At 33.8% G+C, this 19,234-nt stretch overlaps 2 protein-coding genes across 2 annotated transcripts; both read left to right on the top strand.

Moving 5' to 3' along the window:
* Nucleotides 1-4,371: 4,371 nt before the first annotated feature.
* LOC121244719 (glycosyltransferase BC10-like) lies at nucleotides 4,372-8,244 on the top strand. Its single transcript, XM_041142912.1, has 2 exons — nucleotides 4,372-5,557; nucleotides 7,358-8,244. Exons 1-2 carry the CDS (start codon nucleotides 5,039-5,041, stop codon nucleotides 7,994-7,996), a joined length of 1,158 nt encoding a protein of 385 aa, XP_040998846.1. The 5' UTR covers nucleotides 4,372-5,038; the 3' UTR covers nucleotides 7,997-8,244.
* A 3,763-nt stretch (nucleotides 8,245-12,007) lies between these two features.
* On the top strand, nucleotides 12,008-16,431 carry LOC121244829 (probable protein phosphatase 2C 72). Its single transcript, XM_041143044.1, has 3 exons — nucleotides 12,008-12,208; nucleotides 15,903-16,172; nucleotides 16,348-16,431. Exons 1-3 carry the CDS (start codon nucleotides 12,008-12,010, stop codon nucleotides 16,429-16,431), a joined length of 555 nt encoding a protein of 184 aa, XP_040998978.1.
* Nucleotides 16,432-19,234: the final 2,803 nt, after the last annotated feature.

Raw genomic sequence — 19,234 nt, 5'->3', positions numbered from 1 at the left:
AACAACCTTTGTTCTAGGTTGAGTTATTCAAGAGAATACCATCATTGCCCAAAACAATTTTCACCATCTCAAAAGGAAAAAAGGAAAACGAAGGTCTTATGGCTATAAAGATTAACATGGAGAAAGCTTTTGGTTTTATGGAATGAGACTTCTTAATCAAAATACTCACATGTTTAGGATTTTAGACTTCTTGGATCAGCTGGATAAAAGAGTTCATTTCTATTGTTACATTCTCTATGATCATGAAGAGTTCCTAAATGTTTCTTTCATCCCTCAAGAGGTCTAAGACAATGAGAGCCTCTATCTCCATTCTTTTTTATCCTTTGAATTGGAGTTCTTTCTAGGTTAATTGTTAGAAAAGAAAACCTGAACCTTCTAAATGGCATTAAACATCAGTAGAACAGGTCCTCCTCTTACACATCCACTCATTGCTAATGATTTTATCCTTTTTGGCAAGGCCATCACACAAAATGTCCAAATTTTCCAAAATTGTCTTGAGATATATTCAGACTAGTCTGGACAAAAATTTCACACTGGAAAGTTCTCAATCCAATTCAACCAAAACACTCTACCTCAAGAAAAAAGAAACATAAAGGAGCTTCCAGGATTCAAGCTTGCCTCCTCAAGGATTAAATATGTTGGAATCCCACTTTCCTTCTCTACCTCAAAGAAAATCCATTTTGACAACATTCAAGAAAACATTTCTCAAAAGCTGGTTGGTTGGAAAGCAAAACTCATTTCTCAAGCGGGTAGAACCACCATAATAAGATCACTTGCAAGCTTCATCCCTTCTTACATCATGTCAAATATCCTAATCCCCAAGTCTATCTCAAAAAATATTGATAGATCTTTTATGAGATTTTGGTGGGGACATAACCCAAATAAGCCTCATAATTTTACACCAAAATCATATAAGTCTATTTGTCAACCTAAAGCTATTAGAGGGCTGGGACTAAGATTAACATCAAACTTTAATAAAGCTCTTATTTGTAAGTTGAGTTGGCAAATGGTTAATGGGAGCAAACCCAAATAGAAGACAATAATTGAGCACAAATATATCAAAAACTCATCATTCCTACAAATCACACCAAAGAGGTCAGACTCTTGGTTTTGGAAATGTATTTTACAACAAAGAGATTTACTGAAGATAAATGCTTGTCACTAGATTAAGAATGGCATTCACACTGGAGTCTGGAGAAACCCATGGATACCAACTTAGAATACCTTTATTCCCATCCCTCAATCAAAATCCACTCACAAATATCCAAATTTACTGGTTTCTAAACTGACTTTAAAGGAACCCAAAAGATGGAACATCCTTTTACTTCAGACTCTTTTCCATCAAAACACAATGAATGAGATACAAAAAATTCCATTAGCCCAGAATAATTTCCATCTGAGGAGGGACAAGGTGGTATGGAATTTAAATGGCTCAGGGAACTTTTCGATGAAATCTGCCCACAAAGCTATTAGTCAGACCTCTAACCAGCACCAATCAACAATAACTCTTGTTATTTGGAAAAAAAGTTTGGAGACTAAGCATTTAGGATCAATATTTTGAATACTGTACCGGTTAAGGCACTGGAACGAAATATTTCTGTACCAGTACAGTTTCGGGATAGCGTTTCGAGATAGTCAATATATAAATAAATTATATATATAAATATATATAAAATTATATTCCAAAATAATAGTCTATATATAAATAAATTATATATAAATACATATATATAAAAAAATTATAAATAGTCTAGTCTGAATTAGGGTTAAAAAATATGTTTGTAGTTTAAAAAAAGGGAAAAAAAAAAAAAAAAAAACATTGGCCGGTACCAGCCAAAATTGAGGCAGGTACAGCTGGTATTTTGGCTGGTACGAAACGGGTATAGTACCTGTACCGGCCAGACGGCCGGTACGAAAAATTTCGATCGTATCGGCTGGTACGGTACGAAATTTAAAACACTGTTTAGGATAGATTAAAGATGCTCACCTGGAAAATACTGAACAATATCCTACCTACAAAATCCCTGCTGAAAAATCGTCTTCCACTGAGTGATAGCCAATTAGTCTGCCCCATATGTGAGTTTGAAGAAGAAAGTCACACTCACATGTTCCTAAAATGCACGTTTTCTAGAGTTTTATGGAGATGTTGTCTATAGAGATGTCTATAGAGATGTTTATAGATGTTGTCTATAGAGATGTTCCTAAAATAGCCCATTTGTTTTGCTCCAAATGGGATTACAAACTGGATAGAGTGCATTCTTAACCCATCAAATTCTCTCAGCATTCCTACACCAGAAGAACACCAGTTTTAAATCTTTGCAATCCTATCTATGGACAACATATGGTTTTTAAGAAACAAAGTTATGCATGAATCCTTTAATCCTACAATAGACAAATTTGTTGATGGGGTTTTAAAGAATTTTAAAGAACATTGTAATGCTTAGGGTAATAAACATCTGAACGATCCTAAGAATTGGAAGGCAATACTAAAAGGCCACTATTTGCTAACATTTGATATAACGGTGAGGAATACTGGAAGCACTACTGCTGCAGTCTGCAAATCAGAAAATGGCTCGTTGGTATTTGTAATAATCAGCTTCACAAATAGCCAAAATCCTAATCAAGGAGAAGCCGCGACATTATACACAGGCATTAAAGAAGCTCAGGATCATCCTATTAAGAAGATAACAATTGGTGGAAACTCTCAAGTGGTTATAAGTGCAATAGAGGAACTAGAAAGAGCTATGGATTGAATAATTGAGCCTATAATCAAAGACACCAGAATACTCCTTCAATCATTTGATAGTTGGAGCATTCGAAAAATACATCGGGATTACAACTGAAGTGCACATTCTATTGCGCAGTGGGCAGCTTCCAATTGCTTATATGGAAATATGCCCCTCATATCAATCCCTTCTTGTCTTTTAGACTTTCATAATGAAAAAGATCCACCTTAGATGTATGTAGTAACGCATCTAAACTGCAATTGATATTATTTCCTTTCAATGCAAGATCTTGATTAAAAGCAAAAAAAGTGTTGCTTGCACAGCCCTAGTTGTGACCTTTGAATCTTTGATCACAACCTTTTAGTCCACTCATCGGACAATAGAAAACCACTTCAAGCAGCCCCTCTCCTTGATTTTTCCAATGAACCAAGGCCTTGGACCATAAAAAATGTCTTGGGGATACAATATTTGGAAATGGCAACTGAATCATTAAACACAGGTCAACAACATGATAAGAATTTTAGGATCGTGTTTCATGATAAACTCAACAAAAGGGGCACTCAATTCTCAAGGGTTTGCATATTCAAGTGACCTCTCTCTCTCTCTTGTCACGAGAAGAATACTTCATCAGTCTAATAAATCCCATGTACATGTGAAAATTTGAGTTTTTCTTTTTTTTTTTTTTTTTTTGTGAAAATTTGAGTTGGAGTCCATTCAGTCCAGCAACATCTACAACTAATTTCTCAGTTCAAGCACCAGCTTGGGAACATAGCATATGAATACAAGAAGAAAGAAGCTTCAATTGGTATGTTAGGACATAGAGAAATGAAAAAGATGTACTTGACCTCGATTCAGAGGTTGTTGCTAAAGCTATATATAGTCTATAGAATGTTAGCATTTCTTTGATGGAGATCTTGAGGACACTGCAAATTTTCGAGTTCTTGGGAAGAAAACTGTTCCTTCTGTTTATAGTATGGTATTGGTTGGCATGTGCTGTATATAAAATATACATATGGTTTGCTCTAATTTTGGATTGGATATTACTAAATATTGGGATATTACACAAGAGAGTGAGAAGAAGATGAGAGTGAAAAGTGGGATTTTTTTGTTGGGACTTAAGAGTGCTTTACATTATGTCTTATATTATGTGTTATACACCGACTTGAGAATATAATTTTTCTAAATTTAACGTATTGCTCGTGGCTGCGTTGTTCTTAACCTTTAACCTCAATTGTTTGCACAATCCTCTCATAAAGGCAGCTTGGACCATGATCAGTCCATCATATAGCAAGAAATTCCAACCACCAACTCTAGTTAGTTAATGATGCAGCCCCACTGGTATTGACTCGGGGGAAAAAGAGAGGAGAATTCCAAGCATGATAAGTTTATTATTAACATATTAGCTTCACAAACTCGGTAGTTCACAGCATATAGCTATTAAAGATGTAATATCAAAATCACAAAAAATAGAACTTACAAAAAAAAAAAAAAAAGTAGTCCTACTTTCAATGGTTCTAACTTTACTGTAAATGGAGTGATAAAAAAGAAAAGATTACTGTTATACCTACAAATAAATTATGTAAAGAAATTATTTTTATATAATTTATTTATGAAAAAAAAAAAAAGAAAGAAAGGGAAAATCATGACCCATGGCCATGAGTAATCGTGTTCAAAGTTTTACACTGCCCTGACTTTGGGTCTCTGTCTCTCTCCCTCTGTCTCGCCGCTAGCAGTACCAGACTTTCCCATCTATCTTCTTGCACCTAATCTTTATTGACCAGGGTCTCCGTGATACTCTCAAGAAACACAATTTACGCAATCAAAGCGCTCATATATTTGTCAAATCTTGAATATTTGAATCAGCGTGATCTGCAATTTCCTGTACATCAACTGCTACTTGGTACGTTACGCAAACCCCTTGTTGGATTCGAAAATGTCCGAACCTTACCTCGAGAAATTCTATATTTATTAAACACCCATGTGCTGTACTGCTGTGTATGCTTGGCTTTACAAATTATGTTAATATAAGCGTTCAAGTTTGTTTCTTGGCACTTCAGTATCAGCTCCAGATCTGCAACTGTTTCTGCTCCTGGAACGGTTTCTATGTTGAAGACCCATGTCTTTAGATTTAGAATGATGTCGAGTTCTCTGTAAGTAGTAATATAGGACTCTGGGTTGCTAGTTCTAATGGAAAAAGTAGATAATGATCCAAGATTTTTGAGTCTTTGAAGCTTTTTCGATCCAAAAACGCTGTTTGGTGTTAAAGAAGAGAGAACCCAGAAGTTTAACTCTAGTGTACTTGTGGTATCAATATGCAATCGCGGGCTGTGCCGTTAGAGGAAGGCAAGGAACCTTCGGTTATAAACAGGACAAACCAATCTAAAACCTCGCAGCTAAGGCTGCTTCGAATACTTGTGCCGTTTCTGGCTCTGTGCGTTACCTTTTCTGTTATTAGTATATACACAATTCGGTTCTTCGGTATCAATGGCGTGCCGACAACGGTTAAGTCCACATTCCAGCCGTGCTATGAGGAACCGAGGAGTTTGGAGCAATGGATTAGACCGCCATTGAATTTAATTCATACTATGACTGATAAGGAACTATTGTGGAGGGCATCTTTCGTACCTCGGATAAAGAAGTATCCTTTCCAGAGAGTTCCCAAGATTGCATTCATGTTCTTGACTAAGGGGCCATTGCCACTGGCACCTATCTGGGAGAGGTTTTTGAAGGGGCATGAAGAGTTTTTCTCGATATTTGTTCACTCGCTGCCATCATTCCAGGCCGACTTCCTGCCTTCATCAGTTTTTTACAGGAGACAGATCCCTAGTCAGGTATCAATATTTATGTTAAATTTCTTTGTTTCGAGGATACATATTCTAATACAAATCCCACATTTGTTTTCATTTCAATTCTAATTATTTCCCCTTGACATCATATTTGGATACTTGAATTGCTTATGCGGATTATGGTGTGAGTTTATACTTTTTCATTGAAAGTGGAGGTAGAAAGTTGTCTTATAATTCCTCTTTTATTTTACTGATGTTTGACTAATGCTGGAGAGAAATCTTCCTGAAGGAGGATGTTATTTTGCCCTTTTTTTTTCAGTTACCGAATTCATCCAGTTTTTTGTTGATTCTTGCTTGGGCATATTGGATATGAAATTATGAATCACTATAATTAGCATTGGTGATTTTTACTTATGGCATAAATTCCTCTTTTGGTGCACACAACTTGGCACTCCTGAGAGACACACGAGGGATCTCAAAATGACAGAATAGAATGCTTTTGTTTTTTTCACCATGCTAATTTAAAGGATTAAGTTGCATAACTATTTCCATTGCCTCCCTTAGGTCTTAAAACTATGGTAAAAAAGATTAACTGTAAGATCTTATATATTTATTGAGCTTCTTAGAGCTCCCACAGTATGAATACCATTGAGGGGCTGCTTTACGCGAGGGAAGTGGGGTGTAGATGTGTGATAGCAGCAGTATCTCAAGTTCATATTGTGTGCTGTTGGAGTTTCCCTCTATTTTTATTGAGGTCACTTTATGAGTGTCTCATTTTGTAATTTAATTAAGAAGGATTTATGTAACTACCAATCATGTCGTGAATCATTATGATCCTGGTTTTAGCTGGAATGATTTATCCAGGTTTGTTTTGTTACTATATATGGGCTTCTGTTATGAGCAAGGATGAATTTTGGCTATATGAAGATGCAGGAATATGGGTTCAAAGCTTTTCTGAGACTAATGATACTTGCATTACATGAGTTTTGTTTGCTTCCCAAGTGCAAAACAAGAGTACACCTATTACAGAGTTTCATAGAATCTTTGCACAGGTGCACTGCACATATATCATGCTGGCAAATGATTACTTATCAAAAAACAAAACTTTTTGTCATATGATCTACATTTTCGATATTACAGAAAAACAGGTTCTGATTTCCACACCTGCATGTGGCTTGCCAACACCGATCTTGATGAGTTTGTGTTGTAGGTCACATGTGAAATAGTGGTCTGTTGTGCACATGCTGGGGTGGGCAGACTTCATGACAAATCGGTTAAGGAGTAGAAGTTGGGTGGTCAAGTTCAGCTGTAGACCTTAGCCAAACTCAGCCCATAGGATAGGTTCCTCTCAGTCCTTGTAAGTTTCAATGGGAAACTCTTTTATCTCATGAAGCGTGTTTTTTTATGAAGCAGCAGTTAGATACTGCTTAGAGTGAACTGGTTGCAAGGGCAGTGTAGCAAGCGAAGCTTAAATCTTAATGTGATTGCTAAATGGTATAGATTTTAGCTCACATGTCAACTGAGAGCAGCAGCACCAGCAGTAGTTGTCGACTTTATGTTATTATTCTTATTGAATGTGGTAAGAAAGTAGAGGGATTCTTTAATTCTATGTTGTTCTGTTCGTACAGTTGCTTTGGAGGAACCAGCACCAATCTTCTTTACCCTGTATTTTCCTACCCGAAAAATTGATGCTGTGGCATCAATCTCCAGTCTAAACTCTTGAATGTTTATGTTGGTTTTGTTTGATTGTATAACATTTTTTCTGCTCAAAAGTGGACTTCTTTTATGCGTGATTTCTAGTATTGGGATAAGCAGTTGATGATTTTGATAATTTTTTATCCGCAGGTCTCTGAGTGGGGAAGGATGAGTATGTGTGATGCTGAGAGAAGACTCCTCGCCAATGCTTTGCTTGATATCTCTAATGAATGGTTCATTCTTCTTTCTGAATCCTGCATTCCTCTCTATAATTTCAGTGTCATCCGCCACTATCTAATGAAATCCCAGTATAGCTACATGGGTGCATTTGATGATCCCGGGAAATTTGGGAGAGGACGCTATAACGAGAGCATGGCACCTGAGGTAAATATTACTCAGTGGCGGAAAGGATCTCAATGGTTTGAAGTTAACCGGAAGCTTGCCGTCAGTATTGTGGAAGATACCATGTTTTACCCGAAATTCGAACGGTTTTGTAGACCGGCATGCTATGTGGACGAGCACTATTTCCCCACCATGCTAACCATTCTAGCAGGGAATCTCTTGGCAAATAGAAGCATTACTTGGGTGGATTGGTCGAGAGGTGGCCCTCACCCAGCTACTTTTGGGAGTTCAGACATCACAGAGCAGTTCTTCAAAAGAATTTTGGAAGGTCACAACTGCACTTACAATGATCAATCCTCTTCAATTTGTTTCTTATTTGCAAGAAAATTTGCTCCAAGTGCCTTGGAACCTCTATTACAATTATCACCAAATGTTTTGGGCTTCTGACAGTAAAATCCACAAAGGAACAGAAGGGCAGGTTTTCTTGAGGATTGTAGGACAAATTCTTTTGTGTCATACATGTTTGAATGGTATAATCAATTAAATTCCATACATAATATTATGTCTTTTTTTTTTCTCCTCCTGCATGCATTGAGTTCAGTGGCCATTGATGCCACTGTGTGTAGAACAATGCTAAATGTACAGATACTAGAAAAATCACTTTTTTGCATTGTAATATTCATTCTTTGTTGTGTGTACTGAACATAGCATTATTCCTTTCAGCATATTAAAGAGAATTCGTTGGTCTGATTATGCACTTGAAGCTGATATTCCAACAACTCTATGAATAATCAAAAATCCTGAGGGGTAGTTCAGCTGGTCCGGTCTTGAGTTTGCTCTCCAATAGTCACCAGTTCGAGTCCCTTTAAGACTATTGGAAGTTTACTTGGTCGTTAACTTCAGGGCCTCATAGGATTAGTCAAGGTGTGCGCAAGCTAACCCGAACACCCACAGTTATAAAATATAAAAATAATAATAATCAAAGGCTCAAGAAATATCACAATTTATATGTAGTATTTATTCATTGTCAATTATTGTATTGGACTTTAAAGAAAATTATAAATAATCCAACATTAAAATCTCATATTCTTGTAAAATCCTACCATATTTATAGTCATTTACAAGCATAAGTTTAGTCCCATTCTCGAAAGAGAAGTGCTACATTCGTAGATAAATTTCACATAACTAAATCCATAAACTAGTATGGTTTCTTAGAATACGTTAAATTTACTATACAATATAAATAATTTTATAATTTAACGTATCACATTAAACTATGTCAAATTGTAATGTGTAGAAGGCATGGCTAGAAGGCAAGGGAGCAAACCATTGTCACAGTGAGTTATGTTACTTATAAACTGTTTATTTATTTATTTTTAATAGGATATAAACTGTTTATTGTGAGATCTAAATAATCATATGATATGCTTGCTGTGCCAATATACATACTTGTAAATATAATTTCTTTCCAATAATGTCCATGGTAATTTGCATTTCTCAAACATGTCCCTTGATTGCAAACAAGAAAAGCGGGCATCCCACGCTATCAATTAAGGTTTGTTCGGATGGAAAAATAATCTCATCTCATTTTATTTTATTATTATAATTTTTTTAAATTTTTACATAAAATATAATAAGTAATTCAATTTTTTCAAATTTTAAAATAATAATAATAATATTATTAAAAAATAATATTATAATAATATTTTATTCAATTTATTTAAAATAATTTTATCTAATTTCATCTTACCTCGTCACGATAGAAACTAATCATAAATATCATTAAAGCGTGTCTTCCAATCTCATGAACACATCGCATATTCATGGAGGGAGGACTAGGTGCGATTCTTCTCTCCATGCTTTTGCAAGCAACCACGAACAAGGCGATTATGGTAATTTTAAAACATTACTTTCTTTTATTTTATGGTCTAATATGGACCCCACAACGCATGCTTACCAGCTGTGTTCCAACTTCCCGAGCCAAATTACCATAGAACCCAGGCGAACAGAAAGGTTCTCCGTTCTCGAAACAATTCCTTTATTTATTTATTAAATCAGGAATCAAATCCTCACCGTACACCTCTCGTATCTTTTTACCCCTACCTCGAATAAAAGATAACGACTTGCGTTTGTTTGCCACTTTTGTCCGTCGTAACTTTGTTACGTATTTTAAATGAAAAAAAGGTGAATTTAAAAATAAAAAAATAGGAATTGAATTTATATTTAGTTAAAAAGTTAATTATATATGTTCTTTTAAACATGAAGGCATGAGATAATCAACCTTGTCTATTTGTTTTATTTATAATCTTTTATTATCTTTAAAAAGGCATGCATAGTCTTTTATTATTTAAAATTATTTAAAATATATGGTATTAATATGAGTAATACAATATACAGTACTTCTGTTCATGTACTATTTATATGAAGTCGTGCTACACCTACAGAAAGTATAGCTCGAGAATTAATCCCAATAAGATTATTTGGTTTTTTTATTTTTTTTTTCATTCACTTTTTTATATCCTTAAACATTTAATAAAACTTAATAATATCATTCAAAATACTTTTTTAATTATTAAGTGAGAAAAAAAATAAAAAATTTGTCATGAAAATTCATCAAGACATTATCTCGATGACTTTAGCTTTTTCCTTATATGAACCATGCATGAACAAGAATACTATTTGTTCCATTACATTTGTCTTTGAGTGTGTTGCCCGTGTACATATCAATACTTAGCAATGAATATAACCTCGAAGATATAGCTCATTGTCTATCAATTTTTCTTTTGAAAAGTGTCCATCTATAAAGAGATTCATACTATTAAATTCATAAATTAACGTTGATTGATATATTATATAAGATATATGTTTTAATAAAGATAATTTTATAATATGACATATCACATTAAATCATATCAATTATAAATTTATAAAAGATCTTTATCCTAGGATATTTCATATTTTTCTCTCTTACCTAATAAGTAATGCTAAATAAAGTTATATGGTGTGCAAGTCTTACGCATTCTTTTGAAAAACAGCGAGGTCCACCATTAAAAAAATAATTTGTTTATAAAATTTCAAATTTATCTATATCTATTTTTTAAAGAAAGTAGTAAAACTTACATATCTTAAATTTATAAATATAATTTCTCTTTATTTAATTTAAAAAAATGATATTTTTCATCCTAAAGTTTACAAATTCCGCACATTTCTTTTAATAAATTAAATAAATTTAAAGTTCACATAAAAATTATTTTTTAATAATAAATTTCACATTTTTTTTTAACAAAGTGCGTATAACTTTACATACTTAAAGCATTCACAATGAGTTATGTAAAACCTATTTTTTTGTAAAATTTGAAAGAAATAGTTCAAAATAGCTCATCCAATAGATTATGTATTTGATAACTAATATCCAGTTTGCTAAGTACAATCTCTACATCTATGAAATATTATTCACACTTGTATAAATATTTAATTCATTTGTCTCTCTACTTTTTACTTTATGTTCATTTTTTTATCCACTTTATACTTTTTACTTTACTTGAAATGAATAAAATATATTAAAAAACATAATATTTAAATAATATAGAGAAAAAATAGATAAACTTATATATGATATATTTTAAAAGATAACACAAAGAATTTATTAGGAGTGCTCTTAAATATGTCTACCTGCAACATTATTTTAAAGAAAAATTTTATTCATAAGCTTCACACATCACATACTACTCTTTTTGTTATTTTTTTAATTTTTTTATTTATTAAATGTGTTATATAGATGATAAGTAGAAAATTTTAGTTATTTTAATAAGGATAAAATTAAAAAAAAAAGTAAAATATAAAAAAAGTAAAAGAAATTATGGTGTATTGGACTCGTGAAAAGCAAAACTCTACTTTAAAAGCATGTAGTGGTTTCCCACCGATAGCCACGACGCCATCCACTTGTCACTTTATAATTAGCTTAAACGCCGCATTACAGGTTGGTCTCTCGTGGGTCCCCCCTCATGCTTCCAACGCAATCGCTATGGTGCCACCCGTTTGGCCGTTTTTTTTTTTGTCCTCTTTCGCATTAACAACTTCCCTTCTCGGAAACTACCGCACCCCATCCAATACGCGTCAAAAGAACGCGCGAACCCATGACAAGTAAATGCTCGAGTACCAGAATCGTGCGCGTCAGAGATTTCATATCAAGACAGATACGACGCCGATTTGTCTTTCTATAGCAATGTAATATTTGAGCACCTACAAAACGACGTCGTTAGCAAGGGGACCCACAAGGAACCCCAGCTGTCACACCTCCACTCACCAGCCTGTGAGCCGTTGCCACTAACCTCTTCCTCCTCCTTTCTCAGTATATATATAAACGCTTCCCCCATCACTAATCTTTCACCTTCACAAATCTCTCTCACTCTCTCTCTCTCTCATTCAAACCCCAAGAAAGCAAAGCAATTTTCACCAATGGCGGTCTCCAAGGCTTCGCTCATGGCTCTCCTGGCTGTGACTTTCGCTGTGCTTTCTCTCTTCGGAGCTGCTCAAGCCCAAACCTTGGAAGCCCCGGCTCCGAGCCCCACCTCCCCTGCTGTCTCTACCTCCCCGTCCTTGGCCTTCGCTTTCCTCGGCTCCGTCGTGGCTCTTGCCTTCGGATCTGGGCGCAGGGCGGTCTAGAAGTCTCCTAGAGTCCCGAGCTTTCATTTGGTTCTATCTCGCCTTGTATGTTCAGTCTGTGATATTAGAGATTAGAGTCTACGTTAGTAGTGAGATTTTTTATGTGCTTTGTTAGCGTGGTGCACAGACTATATGCATCTATTATGGTTCTTGTGGTTTGAGGATTGTTACTATTATTATCATTGCCAATAAATAATTTATTTATTTTTATATTATGTAGATCTGCTGCCTCTCTGTATTTGTTCTTTAAATTTCTTTTTCTTTTCTTTTTTTCCTTAAGCGGAATCTAAGGGATTGCATTAAATATTTTTTGAAAATTCTCCGAACATTTTGGCGAAATTTAAAAGAGGTAAGATTTTTCTGCGCTTTGTGTGAAAGTAACAGTATACTTTAAGAGAATTGCTGCATAATTGATGTGACTTGCATAATTGACGTGATTTGACGTAATTTATTAAATTTATTTTATAATAATAACAAATTATACTGTATAAATTATGTTAATTTATAAATAATTAAAGTATTTTTTTAAATATTGTGAATTTTAGAATAAGATTGTAGTAATCTTATTAAGATTCCAGCATATTAAGAAATCGTATTCGATTTGACGGAATATATGCGACATGTCCTAAATCTCATGCCGTATGTCCACCAGAAACTTCCTTTTCTTATTCCATTTTGATTGTCCGAGCTTTAGCTTTTAACGCATTGTCAGAGACTCGGAGGGACAAATTTTTCAGTGTTTTATCTAATTGGAATATAAATGATGAGATCTATCATAGTTTTTACTTTTTATGGTGTGTTAGTAAATTTGTTCTTACCACAAATTATATTTTGCACCCTAAAATAATTACTATATTTATAATATTATAGATTAATAAGATTGGTAGTTTGGTTAGTTTTCAATTGAAAAAAAACAAAACCACAATTTCAGACCAAACTCTAATACCGAAGATTTGGTTCAAAGTGGTAAAAATTTTGATTTTGGTAGCGTATTCCCTACATGTCTAAGGCTCGAGTCTTCTTATGTACAAATAAATTTTAGAGATCATCAGATTGAGAGAATACTCCCTTGAATTACACAAAATATGTAATTGTTGGAGGCTCGAGTCCTCTTATGTGCAAATAATTTTTAGGGGTTATCAGATTGGGAGAATACTCTCTTGAATTACTCAAAATGTGTACTTGTCGGAAATTCTTTGACAGTGCTTGTGCTCGAGTCCTCTTATGTGCAAATAATTTTTAGATGTCATTAGATTGAGAATTTTTAGAGGACTTGGAATTAGATTCATGTCTAAATTCAGCCTAAACTCTAGTAGTTGTATCCAACTCTAGTGGACTTGGAATTAGATTCATGTCTAAATTCAAGAAAGCTCTACTGAATAAATCCAGAGGCACGGATTCTGTTTCCAAATCAGAAGTGGTCAAGCCTACAAAAATCTGGCTTGATCTGGATAACCATCAATTAATTACCAAATTTGGACCCTCTCCTAATAATCCTGAAATTATCATGGATCCAGCTAGCAATGTCGTATGCTTTTAACTCTCTAATAACGAACAAGATGGAATGACTTGTAATTGGATTCCAAATGTCTCTCTCTATCTTATAGTGGGATGAAACTACAGAGTCCTGATAAAACCTCAATGGATTGATTCTACAATGGTCTGGATTGTTCTCAGTCAAATCAGCATATGCTGCAACCTTAAGAACCCCACTTCATCTGTACAAGAAAGACTTTTCCAATTGAAGGATTGGAAGCAAACTCTGGAAACTAACTATTTTTATTTATCTCACTCTTCTAATCATTATAATTTTTTTAAATTTTTATATAAAATAATCTAAAAATAAAAATAATATTAATAAAATATATTTTAATAATATTTTATTTAACTTTTAATTTTAATCTCAACTTATCTCATTTTATCTATAAAAAAAAATGAGGCCTAAAACTACTAGAGCAATTTACCTGTGAACCAACTAATTTTTAGCTAGAATTTGACAATAAAATCATTTTTTCCTGTTTAGTTAGTCACTTTTCACAAGTATGATATATAATAAACCCTCTAAATCTATTTCGGTTTCTTTCAAATATTTATTTTCATTTAAATATAACATAAAAATTTTTCTCGAATATAATGCCAGCTGTGATTGCACATATAGAAAAATTTTATTCATAAGTCTCATATACTACTATTTTTGTTATTTTTTTTAATTTTTTTTTCTTATTAAATGTGTGATATATAGATGATGAATAGATGAATTTAATTATTTTAAAAATAATAAAACTCAAAATTTTTTTTAAAAAAATATGGTGTACGGTATATGATACTTATAAATAGTAAAGCTCATTCTTATACCCAACATATTCTTCAGCACCCGAGAGCATGTGATGCACGAACCAACTCCCTTGCTCTTTCAAAAAATCTCAGATTATGTGATGCACAAAACAAGTTGAAAGAAGAGAGAGAGAGATGAGGCCAAGAATCTTAAAGTGTGTTTGGCCGTTAAAATAAGTTGAGTTGAGTTGATAAAATATTATTAGAATATTATTTATTATTATTATTATTATTTTAGGATTTAAAAAAATTAAATTATTTATTATATTTTGTGTTGAAATTTAAAAAAATTATAATGATGAGTTGAGATGAATTGTATTTTCAAAAGAAGGTTTAGAATAAATATAACGTCAACAAGAGAATGGGCAGAGATGAATTAGGTGGCCATATTTAGCTAAAAATACTGTACATTTAATCAGCTTATTATAAAGACTGATTTCAACCGAATAGCCAAATTTTGGCTAAAATTCGACTATAGCGAGATTGGTACCGACTACTGAATGCTAGCCACCAATCTTCTCCCATCTCGGCTAAAATTCCCAATTGTCTGCGGAATAAAAATCTAAGAACGCTGATTCGAGAATTAGATAAAATGAAAATTTTATAAATGGTAAGATGATTTATAAATTGTAGTGAGATTGTTTGAGTTAAGTATTTATTAAGTTTTAAAAAATAAGAGAAAAAAATTGAATAAAAAATATTATAAAAATATTATAATATTATTTTTATTTTGAAATTTAAAAAATTTGAAATATTTTTTATTTAAAAATTTGAAAAAATTGTAATGATTAGTTTGAAAGTATTTATATTTAAATGTTGTTTGAGAATGAAATAGAATGAAATGAGATGAAATAAATATTTCCAAACATTCCAAATTACCAAGAGCAGGGTCAAGATCTTAGTAATTTATCTTTATGTTTTCTTTTGGCTGATTAAAAATTTAAGCAGGGCCAAGTTCTTGTTATAGCTAACCTTGGGGACTCGAGGGTTATTTTGGGGACACTCACCAAGAATGGAGTCAAGGCTGTTTAGTTATCTAGAGATAAGGGTTCGTTTGGATAGTAAGATGAAATGAAATAATTTTAGATGAATTAAATAAAATATTATTAGAATATTATTTTTTAATATTATTACCATTTTGAGATTTGAAAAAACTGAATTATTTATTATATTTTGTATAAGAATTTAAAAAATTTGTAATAATGAGATGAGATAATATGATATAATATGGGTTGAGAGTATTTATGTATCCAAATGGGATTAAAGCCAGACTTGCCTTGTAAGACCTTATTTCCTTATGTTGGTACTTATCATTTTCATCCATCTTGTTACTACTGAATTCCCTTATTTCAAGTGGATTTCCACATTTATAGTGAATGACCAGTTTCCATTTGACATAGCTGAAGCAGAAAAAATAAGGAACTGCAATGGTCGGGTGGCTGCACTAAACCATGAACCGCATATTCAAAGGGTATGGCTGCCCCATGATGACACTCCGGGCCTTGCCATGCCACGAGCTTTCGGAGACTTCATACTCAAAGACCATGGCATCATTGCCATCCCGGATATCAAGTATCACCGCCTAACTCCCAACGACCAATTCATCATTCTTGCAACTGATGAGGTAAAGGCCACATGAATGAAATGTTCGTTTTTACATATTCAAGTATTCATTCTGCTTTCATTTTATATCCAGGATCAAGAACCTCAAGAATAACATCTAAAAAAAGGGGTATGAAAAATATATGTTTGGGATGTTCTTAGTCATGATCAAGTTACATCCATTGTGTGGGAAGCAGAGTGAACAAGCAGCAGCAAGAGTGGTGGCGGAGGCAGCTACCACTGCATGGAAAAAAGAAGTTCCCTACTGCAAAAGTAGATGACTGCAGTGTGGTTTGCCTCTTTTTGCAAAAGAAACATCATCTTGTGGCAGTGGATTTGGAAGCCACAAATCCATGTAAACACTAGTTAAATAGCAAGTCCAACAGAAGATATATACCTATAACAACTGCTTTCAACAATGTAACTATTAAGTTTATGATATTGTTAATAGGGAAATGCTTATCCCACCAAGGATAGCCACTGAGAAAGGCTACCGACGATGGTTCCCTTATTAATAACTGAACAACTCAATGACACCCAGCCAGTTTGTCCTCTAAATTTGACCGCTCATGTATTTTATTTTATTTTTTAATATATTTTTTTACTTAATAGTTAAGAAAGTAACTATCCTTAATGATTTATTTTTTATAATCTTATCCAATACATGCACAACACCAACTGTAGAAACACATGGGACGAAAGTGAGGGAATGAAACGCGGGGGGCAACAAACTGATGTTTCCATTTAAACATTTGGTAGGCAAATAGTATCCGGCCATCTATGATCGGCTCCTTTTATTTACCGTAGATCAAAGGTTTACTTTTCAAATTTTAACTAATCCAATGCACGACTTCTGTAGTGAAATGAGCCATATTTTGTGTTTCATTAGTATTTGTTGAAGTCAATGTCAATGTTCTCAAATACACCAAATTTGCTATTTTGGAAAAAATACTTACCAAATATTAGTTGTTCATACATAATTATCACGATATTTATTTGAGTCACGATATTATTGGAAGGCTGGTTGTTTACACAAAATTAAATCATCACATCTATCTCATATCATATAATCATTATAACTTTTTCAAACTCTCTCACAAAATATAATAAATAATTCAATTTTTTCAAATTTTAGAATAAAAATATTATTAAAAATTTATATTATAATAATATTTTATTCAACTTTCAATAAAATATCTCATCTCATCTGAAGTGTGTAACTAAACGAGGCCTCACTTTTTGTTACTACCTAAAAGTCAATATGAACTCAACATAAGTTCACAAATTAAGATTAAAGAGTTCAATTTATTTAATTGTTTGAATTAATTTATGTCTAATCTATATGCAATTTGGACTTAATTAATTACCGAATTCCATGTAAAATTGTGATACATATTAGTTATAAATTAAATTGAGAAGTATTACAGACATAAAATAATTATATAAAAATAAATTTATAAATTAACGTAGTTTCATGTAATTTATTAGATCTACATTAGAATAAAAAAATTATAATATAATATATCACATCAAAACATATTAATTTATAAATTTATTCTTATATAATTAAAGTATCTCTCGTACTAAAAACCACGAAAATGCAATTTGTGAAACCAGCCTAAAGCCCAATTTTAGGAACCAAAGCCCAGCCCATGTATCAAAAACTAAATTTTTTCCTAATCTCTCTCTCTCTCTCTCTCTCTCTCTCTCTCTCTCTCTCTCTCTCCAGACCCAAAACATTTCCCCACATCTCTCCTCCAATTCGCGCCGCCGTCTAGCTCTGGTAGGGGTAAATCTCTTTCTTACGTTAAAGACCTAAGCACGACTGTCACACGATGACCCCCACCAAGCGGATTGGCCATCGTTTCAACACTTTGGTTCCTCCACCAAAGCCCGCGCCCAACCCCGTTGCACTTCTCACAATAACGCCACAATGAGCCTCACCACCACCACCACCAGCCACTGAGTTCGGCTCAACCACCCCAAACTCACCACACTCCCTCCACTCTTCAAATCTGAGCCCTCCTTATTCTTATCTTTCGATCTCGCCCATCCTTGCACTTACATTCCTCTCTCTCTCTCTCAACGCCTTGTATCATCCGGAGTTAGGACTCAACGCCTTGTATCATCTGGAGTTTCCCATCCACGCTGTAAGTAAATTCTCAGATTGACCCTTGAAATACTAACGTGGAAAAATCATTAAATTTTATTTGTTGCAGTTGGATTGTAAATGATAAAGTGGCCAAGTGCCTGTGAAGTGTTGGGATAATAATTGTAGTTGGTGATAATTTGTTGGCCGAAGGTCGGGTGAAGTGTTGGGAATCGCGTGTAGTTATGAAATTGTGTGCTACATTGTTTGTTTGTCATGCTTTGTTGTGCCATATCATCCAATATCTACCTGTAGTATGCTTGCATGTTATTTATTGCATGTCATTAAATTGTATAAATTGTGCTATGTTATGTGTTTGTGTTGAAAACTTGGAAAACTACGGTTTTGGTGTCAAAGGATTAAAAACATGTTTGTGGGTGTGTGTATCACGACCCCAAGTCGAGATGAGACATTATCTCGGTGGAACTCTTCTAGTCACTTGGGAGCGTATAAAATTGAGTAACGTCCCTCAGATTATTGCCGAGTGACAACGGGCTTGGACGAGACTATAACGCTCTCATGCCGACTTCATAGCCTCTCTTCTAGCAGAGGCTAGATGATGTCTAGTCACGTACACGTCGGCGCGAAACTGGACATCACTTGTTACGAAGTCACACACATTGTTATCACCCGTGGTGTGGCAAAGGAAGTCATAGTGTAAGGATGGTCCATAAGGGAGACCATAGTACATGCATTAGGGGTGAAAACCAACACGGTCAAATCAATTTAGGGCTAAAATCAAAATTGACCGGTCGATGTTTGTAGGGAACAAAAACTGGCCGAAATCGACCATTTGAAGGGGTGGAATCGATTCATGGTCAGTTTCTCGATTTTGGCCTGTTTGGGCCTTTGTTTTTACTCAATTCAACATCTTCTTAGGCCTTTTTTTTAGTTCATTATTCAAGATCATTAACATTTTGGATTCTTTTTGCTAA

Source organism: Juglans microcarpa x Juglans regia, chromosome 8S, assembly GCF_004785595.1.
Source record: "Juglans microcarpa x Juglans regia isolate MS1-56 chromosome 8S, Jm3101_v1.0, whole genome shotgun sequence".
Lineage (NCBI taxonomy): Eukaryota > Viridiplantae > Streptophyta > Magnoliopsida > Fagales > Juglandaceae > Juglans > Juglans microcarpa x Juglans regia.
The sequence above is the reverse complement of the archived record's forward strand: the minus strand, read 5'-3'. Positions and strand labels throughout refer to the sequence as shown.

Coding starts and splice junctions, on each gene's coding strand:
- LOC121244829 (XM_041143044.1), top strand. CDS start 12,008: ATGGCGGTCTCCAAGGCTTCGCTCATGGCTCTCCTGGCTGTGACTTTC. Junction 12,209..15,902: donor TCGGATCTGGGCGCAGGGCG/GTCTAGAAGTCT, acceptor CCTTATTTCAAG/TGGATTTCCACATTTATAGT. Junction 16,173..16,347: donor TCATTCTTGCAACTGATGAG/GTAAAGGCCACA, acceptor TGTGGGAAGCAG/AGTGAACAAGCAGCAGCAAG.
- LOC121244719 (XM_041142912.1), top strand. CDS start 5,039: ATGCAATCGCGGGCTGTGCCGTTAGAGGAAGGCAAGGAACCTTCGGTT. Junction 5,558..7,357: donor GGAGACAGATCCCTAGTCAG/GTATCAATATTT, acceptor TTTTATCCGCAG/GTCTCTGAGTGGGGAAGGAT.